Source organism: Nesoenas mayeri, assembly GCF_963082525.1.
Source record: "Nesoenas mayeri genome assembly, chromosome: 1".
Lineage (NCBI taxonomy): Eukaryota > Metazoa > Chordata > Aves > Columbiformes > Columbidae > Nesoenas > Nesoenas mayeri.
This window is the reverse complement of record NC_137541.1, coordinates 80,919,426-80,935,563: the sequence shown is the minus strand read 5'-3', so window position 1 is coordinate 80,935,563 and position 16,138 is coordinate 80,919,426. Positions and strand designations below refer to the sequence as shown.

At 37.7% G+C, this 16,138-nt stretch overlaps 1 protein-coding gene across 3 annotated transcripts in view; it reads right to left on the bottom strand.

Annotated features, from left to right (window-relative positions):
• The window catches only part of EPS8 (EGFR pathway substrate 8, signaling adaptor), a gene marked incomplete at both ends in the record, with an annotated part of 59,631 nt that extends 52,180 nt beyond the window's left edge, over positions 1 to 7,451 (bottom strand). For all 3 annotated transcript variants that reach the window (XM_080357135.1, XM_080357136.1, XM_080357137.1), the window contains 2 exons: positions 6,236 to 6,309; positions 7,390 to 7,451. In XM_080357135.1, coding sequence (XP_080213261.1) covers positions 6,236 to 6,309; positions 7,390 to 7,451 — 136 coding nt within the window. The remainder of the gene's footprint in view (positions 1 to 6,235; positions 6,310 to 7,389) is intronic.
• Positions 7,452 to 16,138: the final 8,687 nt, after the last annotated feature.

Sequence of the window (16,138 nt, the reverse complement as noted above, 5' to 3'; positions counted from 1 at the left end):
AAAGTGGGGGGGAGGGGATTATTTGACACAGGAAAAAAATGCAGTTGCAAGGAAGTTTTTGCTATCAGATAACGACCTCAGAGATAGCAATGGCTCCAGTCTAGTTTTTAACTGACCTGTCTGTAACACCAAAACAATCTCTAGCCTCCTTTCCCACTGGCACTATAGTCAACCTTCTGCCTGGTGACCGAAGGACTGAACAATCATGAATGACATTAGCAACAGCATTCAACAGATAAATTTAATTTCATGACATACATGTGGATATGTATGCACATACATATCTACACATTAATATTGATATTAATTATTAATTTTTAGTCTTTAATGTGCTTGAAAGGAATTGAGTTCAAGATCAAGTGGTCCCTTAGGAGCTTAAGTATCATCTTCACTTGTTGTAATTAAGAACACCCTCGTGGCCAAGTGTAAGCACTTAAAGCATGCACACGACATGGTGGGCCAAAACTCCCCAGGGTGTAGCCTCACTGAACTCATTGTATTAGCCAAGTCAAGGGGAAATATGTTCTTGTAGAGATTTCCAGCCTCAAGATATTTGGATTTGCTTAAGGTTAGCATCTGAGCTTTTATATAACTATTCAGACTGAACCTCAAGAAATGTCGAGGTTTGCAACCAACTCTGAAACTAAGAGCAAAAGAAATTAATAACTCTTTCCTGATTCCCAGTAAAGGTTGTCTGATTGCATGGAAGAGGGACTAACAGCTCTTCCAATCTTAAAAATGGTCATATTAGAGACAAATTACGGAGTTCTAATCCTCATTGAAACAACTCTTTGATTAAGTCAGACAGAAGAATCATTTAAGACAATCAACCATGTTCAGATTTGAAGAGACATAGCACAAAACAAAAGAAAGGCATTAAAATAATTTATTTATGAAATATCTCTTACTTATAAAAATGCACATTCATATGAAAACACAGTATAATAATAATTGATATGTAGGCCAAGATGGGTAGGAATTAATATCTTTATAATATAGATGATGAGTTAATTAAGATAGAGAAGAGGGATATGATCTACTTAAGGTCATACAGAAAGCCAGTGAAAACAGTAGGAAGAAGCACCAGATGTCCTGTTTCTGAAATCTCTGCTATAACCATTAGATCAGTAATTCCCAGTCTGGCAGCCCGTAAGGTCTTCTGATGTGTTTCATGCCAGTATGTATTAAAAAGCTAAAAGCTGAAACCAAAGCCAACAGCAAAATGTTGCCCACAATGTTGCTTGCTGTTTGGCTGATAAATTAAGCCAACTAGAGGCCACGGACGGCACTGCTTTCTTTATATGTCTTATGCGTAGAGTCAGGTTTTGTCTAGTCTTTAAGGCTGCCTTTGTTGACTTGCTAAAGTAAAACAAAAGGCATAAACCACTGCCAGCAATGATGCAGCAAAGGGAGCTGAGTGGCTGCACTGCAAGGCTGCAGGTGGCAGAAGCCGCCAGCTCCCGTTATACCACCTACCACAGCAGTCACCCCAATGGGTCTGGCAGCGGAGGTTCGTGACTCTAACACAGACACCACTTGTGTGTGACAAGCAAGTTACTCACAGAGATTGCCAAACAAATATGGGCCAAACAGAAGTTATATTGAAGCAAATGTAATTGACTGCTGCATGCTCTAAATAGTATTTCATGCCAATTTACATTTTTCAGCCTAATTCTTCACATGTATTGCAGTGGAGCTGCATTGACATATTTAAACATACATTACACACTTTTCCTTACAACCTTCTTTTCTGACTTGATTGTTGTAGTCATCACAGAAATATTAATCAAAATTCATTGCAAGAAGACACAGTTAAAGAGATGTAAAAGTGCTTTCCTATGGAGCTATTCGTTCTCAGTATGTGAAATGAAGTATTGCATCACATCATCGTAACTTTGTTTTGTAGACTGACATGTCTCCCAGAAATCATGGATAATGGAAGTTTAATGTTCTTTCAGACACATGAATGCACATTTCTTTATTTTTTTGCTATTGAAAATGAATGTGAATTATAAATTTTGAGAGCAGGGTAGAGTAACAAGGCACTGGATTGTGAACTGGCTGAAGGGAAGAAGACAGAGAGTCATGGTCAATGGGGCGAAGTCTAGTTGGAGGCCTGTATCTAGTGGAGTACCACAGGGGTCAGTACTGGGGCCTATATTATTTAATATATTCATCAGTTATTTGGATGAGGGAATAGAGTGTACTATCAGCAAGTTTGCTGATGACACCAAACTGGGAAGAGTGGCTGATACCCTGGAAGGCTGTGCTGCCATCCAGCGAGACCTGGACAGGCTGGAGAGTTGGGCAGGGAAAAATTTAATGAAATATAACAAGAGAAAGTGTAGAGTCTTGCATCTGGGCAGGAACAACCCCAGGTACCAGTATAAGTTGGGGAATGACCTATTAGAGAGCAGTGTATGGGAAAGGGACCTGGGGGTCCTGGTGGACAGCAGGGTGACCATGAGCGAGCACTGTGCCCTTGTGGCCAAGAAGGCCAATGGCATCCTGGGGTGTATTACAAGGGGGGTGGTCAGTAGGTTGAGAGAGGTTCTCCTTCCCCTCTATTCTGCCCTGGTGAGATCACATCTGGAATATTTTGTCCAGTTCTTGGCCCCTCAGTTCCAGAAGGACAGAGAACTGCTGGAGAGAGTCCAGCGCAGGGCAACAAAGATGATTAAGGGAGTGGAGTATCTCCCTTATGAGGAAAGGCTGAGGGAGCTGGGTCTCTTGAGCCTGGAGGAAACTGAGGGGTGACCTCATTAATGTTTACAGATATATAAAGGGTGAGTGTTACGAGGGTGGAGCCAGGCTCTTCTCGGTGTCAGCCAATGATAAGACAAGAAGTAATGGGTACAAACTGGAACACAGGAGGTTCTACTTAAATTTGAGAAGAAACTTCTTCTCAGTGAAGGTGACAGAACATTGGAACACGCTGCCCAGGGAGGCTGTGGAGTCTCCTACTCTGGAGGCATTCAAGACCTGCCTGGATGCCTTCCTGTGTAACCTCATCTAGGTGTTCCTGCTCCGGCAGGGTGATTGGGCTAGATGATCTTTCGAGATTCCTTCCAATCCCTAACATTCTGTGATTCTGTGATACCCATGGATAAGTGCTTTAGTCCAAATGACATTCAAAAGTCTTCAAAGAAAAGGAAGTTTGTGAATGAAGTTTGCTGCTGACATTGAATCATCACATTTTATCAAAACAAAACAGATGGTACATTTTACTTTTATACTAAAATAATATTTTTCCAATATCCTATATGCAAATCCATTAAATACATTAGTTTTATGTATTTACATAAATAAAATATGTAAATTTAATATATATGCACATAATATAAAATATAAAAAGAAAGCTAGCACGCCTCCAATCTGCTTTATAGCCTTCAGTATCATTATTCTCAAATAAAATGCTTAAGTTAGCTATTAATTATAAGCTACCAATTATAAATAAAGTATTTTATAATAAGCATTTTTAACCCATATTAACAATTCCAGTATCACTCAACTCCTTCTCATGTCACTTGAGACAGCATGCTCAAAAATCCCCAACATCACAAAGGAAGACACAACACACATGGGATGCAGCAGAATGGTAACCAGGTTGCTAAAATTTAAATATATATAATTGCTCTGAATTTAAGAAAGATTTTAGGTGTTTTCCTCATTTTCTCCAGTTCATACATTTGTTAGTACTGACAGCCTAGTTCTTTATGCATACAAAACAAAGCAGAAGCAGTAAAATGTGAAAAGTCCTCTGTAAAAGTTGTGCCAATATATCTTTACATGGAGCTCCAAGGTAACTGAGTCTTCCACTTCATTCAGTTCCTGGCAATTGCAGCTACAGTTTTGTGATATATCTACCAGCAATGGAAGTGAACCAAGAGTAACAATTCATTTTACAGGTGCCACCACACAGCAGTTTATAGGATAAGTATTTTCAATTAGTACCTGAAGTCAATTGAGTATTTTAGAAGTAAAAGGCATTACATATCATCATATAACTCAAATTTACTCACTTGTCCCCGTCTTCTACTGACAAATGACTACCTGTGCTGGTTCGACTGAAAGTGAGTTTATTTTCTTCCTGCAGTTTAGAAACTTTTTTTTTTCTTCTAGCTAGCATGGCCATTGTTTAGATTTAGTTTGAGAACAAGAAGATAGCACCCCAGGACAGAGTTAATGTTTGTCTTCAAGTAACTTTCCAGTGTCTTTGAGTTGGAATAAAGAGAATGTAAGAGCTTACTCTTATCTTAGCTGTTGTCTGAGACCAAAAGTCTTTCTGAGCTCTGCCCACAGGTGTGGGGCAGCTGGGAAGGGGGACATGGATGGGACAGAGCTTGACTGACATCCAGACTGATCAATAAGGATATTTCAACCTATTAGTGTCATGGTTCCTATTTAAAGAGAGTTGGGTTTTCCAGCTAGAGAGATGGAAACCCATGCTGGGTTTGCTCCGTTTCAGTTGAGTACCATTCAGGCATTCAGGAGTTCTTTTAGTTTGGTTTTCTGCCACCCTGCAGTGGCCTCTGGGCCTTTCTGCCTTTCTCTGTCTTACCCTGCAACCAACTGTTCTGGACCAGGGTGTTCTCTCTCTTTTCCTGGGACTGGCTGCTCAGTGCAGACAGAGTTTGTGAGGAATTGCATTGAGTATCTTTTATTTTATATCCTATTTTTCATTTTATATATTAGTATTATTTTGTTATTTTATTAAACTGTGTTTACCTGACACACGAGTTTCTCCCTTCCCTTTCTATTCTCTCCCCTATTTGGGGGTAAGGGGGTGTGAACACGCAGCTATTGTGGTTATGATTGCTAGCTTGGATTAAACCACGACACTATTCCATTACACGTTTGATATGAAAAAGCTCAGAGAGGTATTATTTTAAAAGCCCACAAAGATTAAAGGACACAGTGAAGACACTGATACTGCCACACTGTTCAAAACATGTACTCTTGAAAAATTACTAGGATGGTATACAAAATGAAAGATAAAAGTGCAGCACTCTCATAATGGCTCATAAAGAAATAGAGTTTTTAGCAATGTCTCTTACTGGTTTGTGTTACCACCTTCTTCTTCTGTTAACATGTGCAATCAGTTTGTCAAATGAACCCATACAGGATGCAGAAACCACTCTTAAAAACTCTCACTTCAGAGATTTGCTCAGTTGCACTTCCTGCCTTTAATATTATATCAAGTGACTGACTTATGTGGCATACCACTACAAAAGATAAATTTAAATTTAGAATGATTCACATGCAACATGATTTCTAAATTGCCACTGTTTCACATGGTTTCTACTTCCGTCTTCATTTATTTTTCTAGAAGTAAACCTTCACACTACTCTAGCACAATGTCTTCAGCCACCAAACCACATCAGCTTTTTCACCTCACTGCTAGCCACTTTCATTCTCCCCATCTCCTGTGTTGTACCGACTTTCAAAAGAGTATTTAACAATAGGCACAGATTTGCACAGCAGAGCATCTCACAGCCTCATTGCTGCTTGTATTTCCATTACCAGCACAGTTATCAGCAGGATGTATTCACAGCGGAGGTGGACAACCAGGAAACGGTGCAAATTGGCTGGTAAGGAACATGACTACATTCTGTCTCCACAGCGATTTGGCCACAGGCTAGGGATTAGCATATATTGCTGAGCCAAAGAGCATCTGTAGTTGCTACGTACAACAGTGTTTACACATTTATAACTAACATCACATTTGACAGTTGCAAAGCCTGTTGAAAATAGCAGGACAAATAGGCCTCCAAACTTGCTACATCAAATCTAACCTCCCTGAAATCCATGTGTTAAGAATACTGTAAATTCATTTTCTGCTAGCAAGGGATAAAGTTGAGGAGGCAGGGCGTAACACAGGTCATGAATGAAACCTAGAGCACAGCTAGACCCCTGAATGCCTTCTAGCTGGTACAAGCCTTAGCTATAGGATCACTCATAGTTTTGCAATAAAAGCTTTATACATTGCTGCCTTAAAAATTAGCAGGTTGGGGTTATCTGCTTAGTAAACTGTAAAAAGCCATTTTCTAGCTAGCCTAGTTAGTTTTAGCCAGAATAAAATCACTCTGTTCTTCAACTATGTTGACAGACACACCCATGTGCATGCACATACAGTTTCAGGTTTATATGCACAGAATGTTTCCACCATGACATCGCAACTAATATTTAAACAACAATGTAAACAGAAATGTTTAAAGACCTTATGCCACCTTACCATAAAGAGCTTTTGCACTTGTTCTTGAATTCTGCTCCCTCTCTGCCTGAGTAAACGTTGGGGAACCATAGCCACTGGAAGAAAATATTGCTGGTTAACTTCTGTATAGATGCATTTGCCACACAGAAACAGGCACTGAAAAAAGACCTCTCTTTATGTAGGACTTCACATACCTATACCATTCCTAACACAGGTAATGATACTAGATACTTGTTCTGCACCATGAACACAATGAAGCATGTTTCACTTAGGCTAGAAGCCCTTCTGAGCTCTTTTTTGTTGCGTTATTACAACATAACACACAATGGGAATGTTGTATACACATAGATACTACCATTATGTAAATAATCAAAATCACTTAATAATAAAACCAACAACGACTACACCAAAGACTTGGTAGGATTTTGTTTGTTTTTTCTTTTTTTTCTTACATTCACAAGTGTTAATTGTTTTTAATTATTTTAGCTATTTTAAATAAAAGAGTTTAAAAGGACTATCATTGCCTATAGCAAACGAAAAGGCAATCTAGCTTCCTTCAAATGTAACAACAAGAATGAATCATACAATCTCTCTTTAAAGGGACAAGAATATGAGGAGCAGATGACAGTATGGGTGCCCTGCTCCATACAGGAATGCTTGTTCTTTGGCATCAGATTAGGTCAATTCTTATTAGTGCTGTGAATGAGCCTAGCACCATGCTTCTGATACAGGGAGCATCCTCTTATCTCAGGCAGAGTAACGCTTTCAGGTAACAGTTGCTCAGTTTTGTTTACTGGGAAATGATATTTTCTCAGATGTGAAGGGCAGTCTCATCTTTTATGCATAAAAATGCAGTCACTCAGGGCTAACCTTAGCATCTCAGGCATACGAAGACATCTCCAAGTAAGGTAATATGTATGTTATGACTATAACATGTTCCAGATTATTCTACTCAGCAACACAGCTTTACCCTTACATTAATACAAAAATGAGTCATATGATATCTCTCAGTTTGGTTACATGGTTTGGAAACTGTACATGCCTTTACAGAGACTGCGTTTGTATTATTCCATTGGGATCTAATAATTATAGCTCTACCTGAAATGGAAGCGTAAAGAAGAAAATACAACACTATTTTTTTGTCCATAAAAGGAAAATCAAAGGCAAAACCTTACTTCATTTGAGGAAAATAACTTCCATATCCACCAGGAGGGGTATTTGATATATGTCCATTCATTCTTATCGTCACTTACTGAGGTATACGATCTGGGAAAAGAAACAACAGCATATGAATTAAAGACTCTTAAAAGATTAAGGTTTTATACAGATGTAATACAAACCTAATAAGAAAATTATGGCTGAAATGGGAAAGGAATTGCATCAACAAGCTCAATGGTTATTATTTGCATTGTGGTGATGCTTTAAAGACCCTTGATAGAACTTCTCCCAGTTGCAATTTAATAGTTATTGCTTCAGATAATCTATAATTTAGTGAATACAACCATTATTATTATTGATACAATGGTTTTTAAGAACAGATTTAGAAATAAAAGGCTGAAGAAACAAAGATCATCTACTGCAGAAGTGAATGAGATCTTCCAACTGGCAACTTTAATAGTGAAGCATGCTTGATTTTAACCTTCAGTTCATTTTTTTCAAATGTAACTTTTGAAATGAACTTCTGCTATATATTCCATGAAGCTTATCAGCTGAATTGTTAGAAAGATGCATTATCAAAATAAACCATAATGGTCAGCACAAAAGGAAACTTGGTTAGCTATTTTGGGACTAAGATTTGTTGGGTTGTTTTTTTTTTTAAAAGCAGAATTTAACTTTCTGAAAGTTTGGCATGCTAAATGAAACCTCTCCTGTAACAGCAATACTGAAAAAGCTATGATGAAATAGTTAAAAGAATGCCTTCTCCCTTTAATAATGTGCCCATTGAAGTGAAAATTGACTCTGGAAAGTGCATCATAAGCCTGTAAACAATTAATAAATCTCTATTCAAATTTACCATGGGCAAATATTATTTCATTTATACATATTTGAATAATACATATGTGAATATTTCTCTGCATCACAGTCATTAAATAGAAATACTTCAACTCTGCAAGAAGTACATCAAATAAAATTTCTACCTTACAAAAGCTCCAGCTCCGAAGTAAGCACAACCTGCTTTGTTGTACAAAAGCCACCTTACAACCAGATTATCTTCTGAACTGCTAAGTCAACTTAGTGCCTCAGTTTAACCACTCTCTCCTTGTTTTACCAAAAACCAGCAGCTGATTGACCTACAGTACTTGCTGTATTTTGTATCCATATATGTTTTGATACTTTCCTCTTTCACGCAAAAAATAATATCACAATTAAATTTATTCTCAGCTCTCAAGTCTTCTGTCATTTCAAGAAATGTACGAGCTGGTTTTGGTCTTCTGTACTGAGAACAGAGGGGTTTTTTTATACCTTTCTGAGGAACACCTGACATCTCCTACCTGAGATATGGTTAGCAAAGCTAGCTAGAACCAAGCTGTATTAATTACGTGCTAAACGTAGTCATGTGAAAGTGTGGTATTGCTTTTAGTGAGCAAATCCTTGGTAATTTGGTTTATAATACATATATTTTTTCTTTTAAATCTTTGATTGCACCTTTCAAAGAGTCTTTACTGACATACCCATATTTTACTTCCATTTCTCCTGCGCATCCCCATGAATATATCATGTATCTACCTTGCTAGCCTGTTTGGCTGCTCTAAGCCACTTTTTATAGAGTGGAGTACTTAGAAGGTGTCTCCAATAAATTACTATCCATGCCAAGTGCTGCTCAATTCATTAGCAATTACAATCCTTGGGAAGCATCCTGAAACTGTCCCATGACTTGAAAGGATAAAAATACTTGTGTTCTCAGCAGAACTTGCCAGGTCACTGTGTGCTCCTTCTTCTGTTTCAGCGACTCTGCGGACCAGGGCGACTCAGAGTGCTCTTCTCCAGCTCGTGCTGCCATTAAGCTCTTCAACACTTCCTATCAGCTATTAATTCTTATCATCTGCATCCGTTGCTCAATTTTGCTACCCTGTTTAACAGTTCACCCTGTCATTAGCTTTCTAAGCATGACTGGATAAAAAAACCCACAAATTATGTCCATTGCTTTTCATCATCCCAGATTTCCTCTACTTTCCATGCACACATTAAGATAACACTTATTTAATAATTCTATTTCCCATACCTTTTTAACATTTGTGACTTTTTTCATAACCCCACTAATAACAAATTCTAAAATTATCAGCTTTTAAGCGAGATCTGGAAAAATCTCAAAGCCATTTCACTCCTCTGACATCTTAATCTGACAAATACTGGATTTGTTATTTGTAGTCCATTTAATTTTATAAAAGTGGTGAAACATATTTTAAGTAGAAGGAATGCAATATATTAGAACTCAGTGCTTCAGTCATTGAAGTTAGCATAACACAATGAGTTTTAAAGCAGCAATGAAGATGAACAGCAAATTTTCACAATAGGGGAAGAAAACATGTCTGACTAAATACTCACCTACTGTAAGGCATAACACCACCTATAAAAAGCTTTACAATTAAGTGAAAGTGAAAATCTGAGGTCAGAAATTTTGTCTGTCTTTCAAAGAAAAAGCAATCAGTTTGTTCTGCCAAGTAAGCACAAAAGTTTTAGTGAGTTTTAGTTGACATGCAAACAAAACACCACTTGCTGTTCGGTAGCTGAGTAAAGCCAACAATATTTCCTGTCCCTCATGCAATTTTCCACTGTTAAAATAATCAAACGCTTTTGAAATGCCAAGACTACTACTTTGACATGACATGTTTCTATTGCTTGCTTTAAGAAAGCTCCTAAATATGAATGCAAACCAACCCTTTACAGTCATTACATATAATTAGTCCGAATATTTATAACGGCATTAAAAAGTTACTCATAATACTCCAAAATTACTAGGCAATTTCATTTATTTCAATATAAATGTTTCTGGAAAAAGAAAAAAAAAAAAAAACACACGACAACGTTTTAGGAAAACACTTTCATTTTTTTTAAGTGCATGATGGAGAGAAATGAAAAAAACATAAAAGGATAACAGAATGTGCAGTGCTTTGCTTATTATTCACTTGTACAGCTTTCCCTGCTGTATTTCTCATTTCAAATGCCCTTTCATCTCCTACAAGCAGTCCCACAGCAAAAGTCAACCCACGCACACTGTAAAGCCATCGTCATCCTGGAGTCTATTAATAAACGCCACTTCCTCTTTAATCTTCCCGTTCACCTCAACCCCGTAGTTCACAGCAAAATACGCCAGTGTCCTAGACTTTAAGATAAACATCCTTCAAAATTAACTGTATGATCCCTCTTTAGGTAGACCTGAAGTATCAACAGTTTACTCAAGAATTTACCCAAGAATGGTCATGTCTTTCTCAGGATCTTGTGAGGAAATCATGTCTACTCTGAACAAGAAATATTTAAAACCAGGAAAACTCAATAAAAATTTAAGGAAAAAAAATAATAATAAGAAGAAAATAGCTCGGATAATAAGAAATTAGATAAATATTAATATATTTACATTTAAATATATTAAAATAACAGCAAGCAAATAGTTATAAATAGCAAACTGCTGAAAAGCAATAAATACGAAATTCTTCCCACCGTATAAGAAACTAAACAAAAAGAAATCCACCTGGGACTTTACTGCTACTATCAGATTTATTTTTGAAGGGATTCTGGCATGCTGATAGTAAGCAGCAATACAAATTATAAGAGTCCGGCCTTTATAACAGACAAATCATTTCTGAGACAGATATACTGTGGTTCTTCAGTAGTCAACAGTTAAAGGTGGTCTAATCTCAAATATGGGCAGTATTATACTTACACTTATATTACATCAGTCATAAATATTCATTTTTAAAATGTCCAACTGCTAAAATACTCTTTGCCTTCCCCATGTTGTAGCATCACAGCCTAACGGAAGCAATACAATCTGTGTGCAAGCAGCAGCTGACACATTGACAACTCACATCTTGACATTTAATTTCCTAGCAGGAGTTTGAAGGTAACAAAATCCCTCAATTTATTAAAAAAAAAAAAAAAAAAAAATCAATTTTCTAGAAGGGCATAGCTATCTTATTAAAGAAAATGAGATATTCCAGAGGCTGATGCTCTTTTCCACTCATCCTGAATCAAACAGTCCAACCCAGTGATAGATCCCAATATCAGATGGAAAAAAGAACAGCTTAGCATCATGGGTATTTCAGAAGTTATGCAGGTGGCAGGGAGTGGAAAGAGTTAATGAGAGGAGAATGTAGAGGAAGGAAAAGAAAAGCTAAGTGTCCTGGTTTAACCCCAGCCAGCAACTAAACACCACACAGCCACTTGCTCGTTCCCTTCTCAGTGGGACAGAAGGAAGAGATGGGGAAGGGTAAAAGTGAGAAAATTTGTGGGCTGAGATTAAAACAAAACAAGAAGTTTAATAACTGAAATAAGTAATAATTATAATAAATTGTAATTAAAAAGAAAATAACAAAGAGAAAGGGGAAAAAAAAGCCAAGAAAGACAAGCGATAGAAATGACAATAATTGCTCATCACCAACCAATACCCTGAGCAGTCCCCCACACTGACCTCCCTCCTAGTTTTATTGCTGAGCACAATGCCACATGGTGTGGAATAACCCTTTGGTCAGTTGGGTTCCGCTGTCCTGGCTGTGTCCCCTCCCAGCTTCTTGTGTACCTCCAGCCTGCTCGCTGTCAAGGCAGTGAGAGGAGCAGAAAAGGCCTTGACTCTGTGTCAGCATCACTCAGCAATAATGAAAACATCCCTGTTTTATCAATGCTGCTTCCAGCACAAATCCAGGACACAGTCCCATACTAGCTACAGTGAAGAAAATTAACTCTACCCCAGCCAAAACCAGCACACCATGAATGCTGGAACAATAATTATCTACTGATTAAGAAAATGTTATTAGTAACAAGCCATTGTTATCACATGTCCCCAAAAAAACCCCAAGAATTCTTCCCCCGCTAATAGCAGGCACAGGCTGTAACTCCAGCCTAAACAAAAACAAAGGATTGTTACAAGGTAACACTTATCTATAACAGATCTGACATTTTAGCAAAGTCAGAAAATGACACACTTTCTCCACCCTTTTCCTTTTAAAAATATTACAGAACAACAAAAACAACAAGAAAATCAGATGTATTCATGCTACGCCATAACTGACTACGCATTAGATAAAAATGCCTCATTGCCATTCCACAGCATTCAGTACTGCTGTTCTACAGAATATATATTATTAAAAAAAAAAAAAAAAAAATTAACTTGCTGTGTGATTTTTTCCTTTGTTTCTTAGCCAACATCACCCTATTCACCCCCACACACATGCTTTCCTTCATCATGCTCAATTTTGGAGTATTCTTACTTTTAAGCCCCTTGTTTCTCCATGCTGAGCTAACTTCTTTAGTTACTCCTTATGTTCTTGTCTTTTCGTGTCTTCTCCTCTTGTGTCTACCTTGTTGTTCTGACTCAACACACTCCTATTTGTATCTTCACTCCAGCCACAGATTTTAAAAATGGGAAAGTCCTGATAGAAGTAGGTCCCACAGAGACAGATGAAATGTTGCTGCTGCTCTCTGCTTCAGGACCTGCTTCAAACAACCACCAAGAGCAAACACAAGTTCTGCTGGCTGTTCAGCATCTTGCCTCAAGATAAACACTAAGATGCACATGAATGCCTAAGTAAGTTTTACTTTGGAAATTATCACTGGGGATTTTCCATCCTTCATATATTCATATCAGAATTTCTCTGAGACAAACTGCTAGTGACCGGGCTGGCAGCAGCTTTGTACTATAATGTTTTCCATTTTCTATTAAGGGTATTAGAGCATCCAAAGGCTGGTAAAAAAGATGACAGCCAAAATCATATAGAAAATTGAAAGCTAGATCTCACAATAATGCGGTTTCAAGACAAAACATGTGGACTTCACTCACCACTGCTCTGGCTGTTGTCCTCTTTGCCTCTTTCAGGCTACTCTTTATTAATCATGGGGGAGCTGAAGCTTTCTGAGAAAGGAGTAGGTACTCCAGCATACACCCCTGTGACCAAGTGTCAGGACTTCAAGCAAACATGTTAATACAATAGCCACAATAAAACAATTTTGAAAATGGTGTTACTTTTGAGTCTTCTCTGGATTCAGAGCAGTCGTCCAGCATAGCCATTAGTGCTAATTAGATCACATCTCAGTTTATACAAATCTGCACTGAGTTGCAGCCTGTGTTTAGCTTTTAGTGCACCCCAAACAACCTTTCTGCTGGATGCAATGTTAGCTAACAGGGGTTCCTGCTAAAGAAACCTGGGGCTGGGGAGGAAAGGACTGGATATTCTCCCCTGTTCCCCCTGAATTGCACTCCTTATAGAAAGTTGAACTTAAATCCAGAATATTATTTACCTGCTTGTCTAAGCGGGGAGAGGGGTAGAAGCATTTCAAGAAACTAATGACTGTGACAGATAAATATGACTCTGGTCAGGCAGGGGACAACACTGCATGACAGGGGACACAGCACTGCCCAGGATTAAGGATTTGTACATTTATTCACCTCCATCTTAATGGAGCAGTGCAGCAGATGAGTTCAATTTGCTTCTTTCTCCAGTTTCAAAAAGTCTTCCCATTTTCATCGACACTTTCTGAAACCCAGTATCTTTCCTCAGCCCTCAGGACACTAAATTCATCAGCAGTATTCCATTCAGCAAGACAGACAGGATAAATTTATTAACAAAATTTGGTGACATAATTATCAATCGAAGCAGGAGACTTAATACGTTAATATAAGACCAGTCCTCAGAGCAAGAACTGTTTGCTGAAAGGGAAGCTTTCTGTTGGGAAAACTAATAAGATAAAAAGCACCCTTTAAATCTTCTTTCCCCTACTAGGATATTTTCCAGTGGTTCACTGTTAAGGAAATATTCTAAGAATACAATTCAGATAGGTATCTTTTATTTTGAGAAAGGAGAGAAATATGAAGACCAACAGGAAGAAGTGAATAAATACACTTCAGATAGATCCTGTTCATACATTTAGCTCTTATTATTGTCACACTATTAAAGACCCTGCTTGAAAACAGGTTTTTATTCTGGCATGACAACCTATTTCCATCCATTTCACTCAGGTCTAGACCACGAGTTATAATTAACCATATTGAAAGAAAATAAAACAGCTTCAAAGCTTCAAAGACTTAAAATCCCTATTGCAACAAAGAAATGTTAATAAATATGCCAAGCACCATAGCCACCACTCACTGCTATTTTTAATTAGATAATTAATCACCTCGTCTAAAGTAAGATGAGTATTAATTACGAAGATCGGGATAATTATTCAGACCTTGCAGAAAGTATCACCACAGCTGGAAGACCAGTATCTTGTATAAAAGGAAAAAAAAAAAAAAAAAAAAGACACCACACACACCACCTTTCACTAATACAGAACAGTCTAAAGAGGAAGGCAGCTATAGCTCATGAAGGAATTTCTAGAAGCAGACAGAAAAAGGAGGGATTATAATGTACAGTAAAAATCAGCATCTCCAGTAAGTCTACCTCAAGACTTTGAAGATCACAGAATAAACACTTCCAATGGGAAGAGGTCATGGACTTAGAGAGATATGAGCATAGCGCACCAGAGCTTACCTTGGCACTTCATCTACAGCACCCAGAAGTCCCTGCACACTCATGTGGACTTGAAAAAAGGAAAACACTGGGAAAACATTTCCCACAGAACAGCCCCCAGCACCATTGCTTATTCCTTCACATTTGACTTTGAAGTCTACTGCTTTTATTTCAGACCTGAGGAAGGGCCCAGGTGCCTGGAGAGTATCTACTTTATTTCTTCCCCCCAAGTACAGTAATGAGCTAGCAAAGGATACTTTTTTTACTCACAAATTGTAATCCCAAAATGGCTACAACAGTGCTTTCAATATCTCCACCTGAAGAAAGATGTACAACAATTTGTTCCAATTTGGGGGTTTGGTGGTTTTGTTGTTGGGTTTTGTTTGGTTTTGGTTTGGTTGGGGTTTTGTTTGGTTTTAACTGGTTTGGAACCACTTACTGGTGAACACAACTGACCTAGGTGAAGCACAGATACCATGGTTTTATTTTTCTTTTTCACACTCTCTGATTTTTTCATTACTTCCTTTTGTTCCTTGTTGCATCATAGTTCAAACTACAGATTGTTAGACTCTAAAAGAGGGCACTCCAGACATTTATCTGAAAAGTCATCTTGCAGTGTACAACTAATAAGCTGTCAATTTGACTTTTATAAATGTTACTATAAATACTAATGGGGATGTTTAGGTGGGCCAGTAGAAAACCCAGCAAGAAATAGCATGCAAAAGGTACTTCTTTCCAGATGCCATATGACAATGATTCACAGCACCCCAAAGACACCCCAAGTCAAAAAGATCATGAAATTTGGAGATACTTTTCCCTTTCACATTTCAAAGAGGCAGTGAGCGTAGTTCATGAAATATTTCTGAACTTTTTTTTTGCACTGAATTACTTGTGAAAATGTTAAAAAATAAGATTTTTTTTAAAAAAAAAAAACCAACATGAAGAGTTACTGTAATGGTACTATAAGTATATAAAAATGAACAGGACTATGTCTTTAGGTGTTGTCTGTTGGTTTAGAAAAAATTTTCCTCTCAGTGCAGCCAAAAAGGAGTAAACTCCCAACATAGTTAAACAGTGCTTGCTGCTGCAAGCTGACCAAATGAAACTGGCTTAACTACCTATCCATATCTCACTTGCAAGCTTAACAGATTGCTCATAACACACTGACATTATTACAACTGGTTTAGTAGAGTCCATAACAAAAGCTGAGTTAAAACTATATAATGACATACTCCAACCAGACCATTAAAATTAACATAGA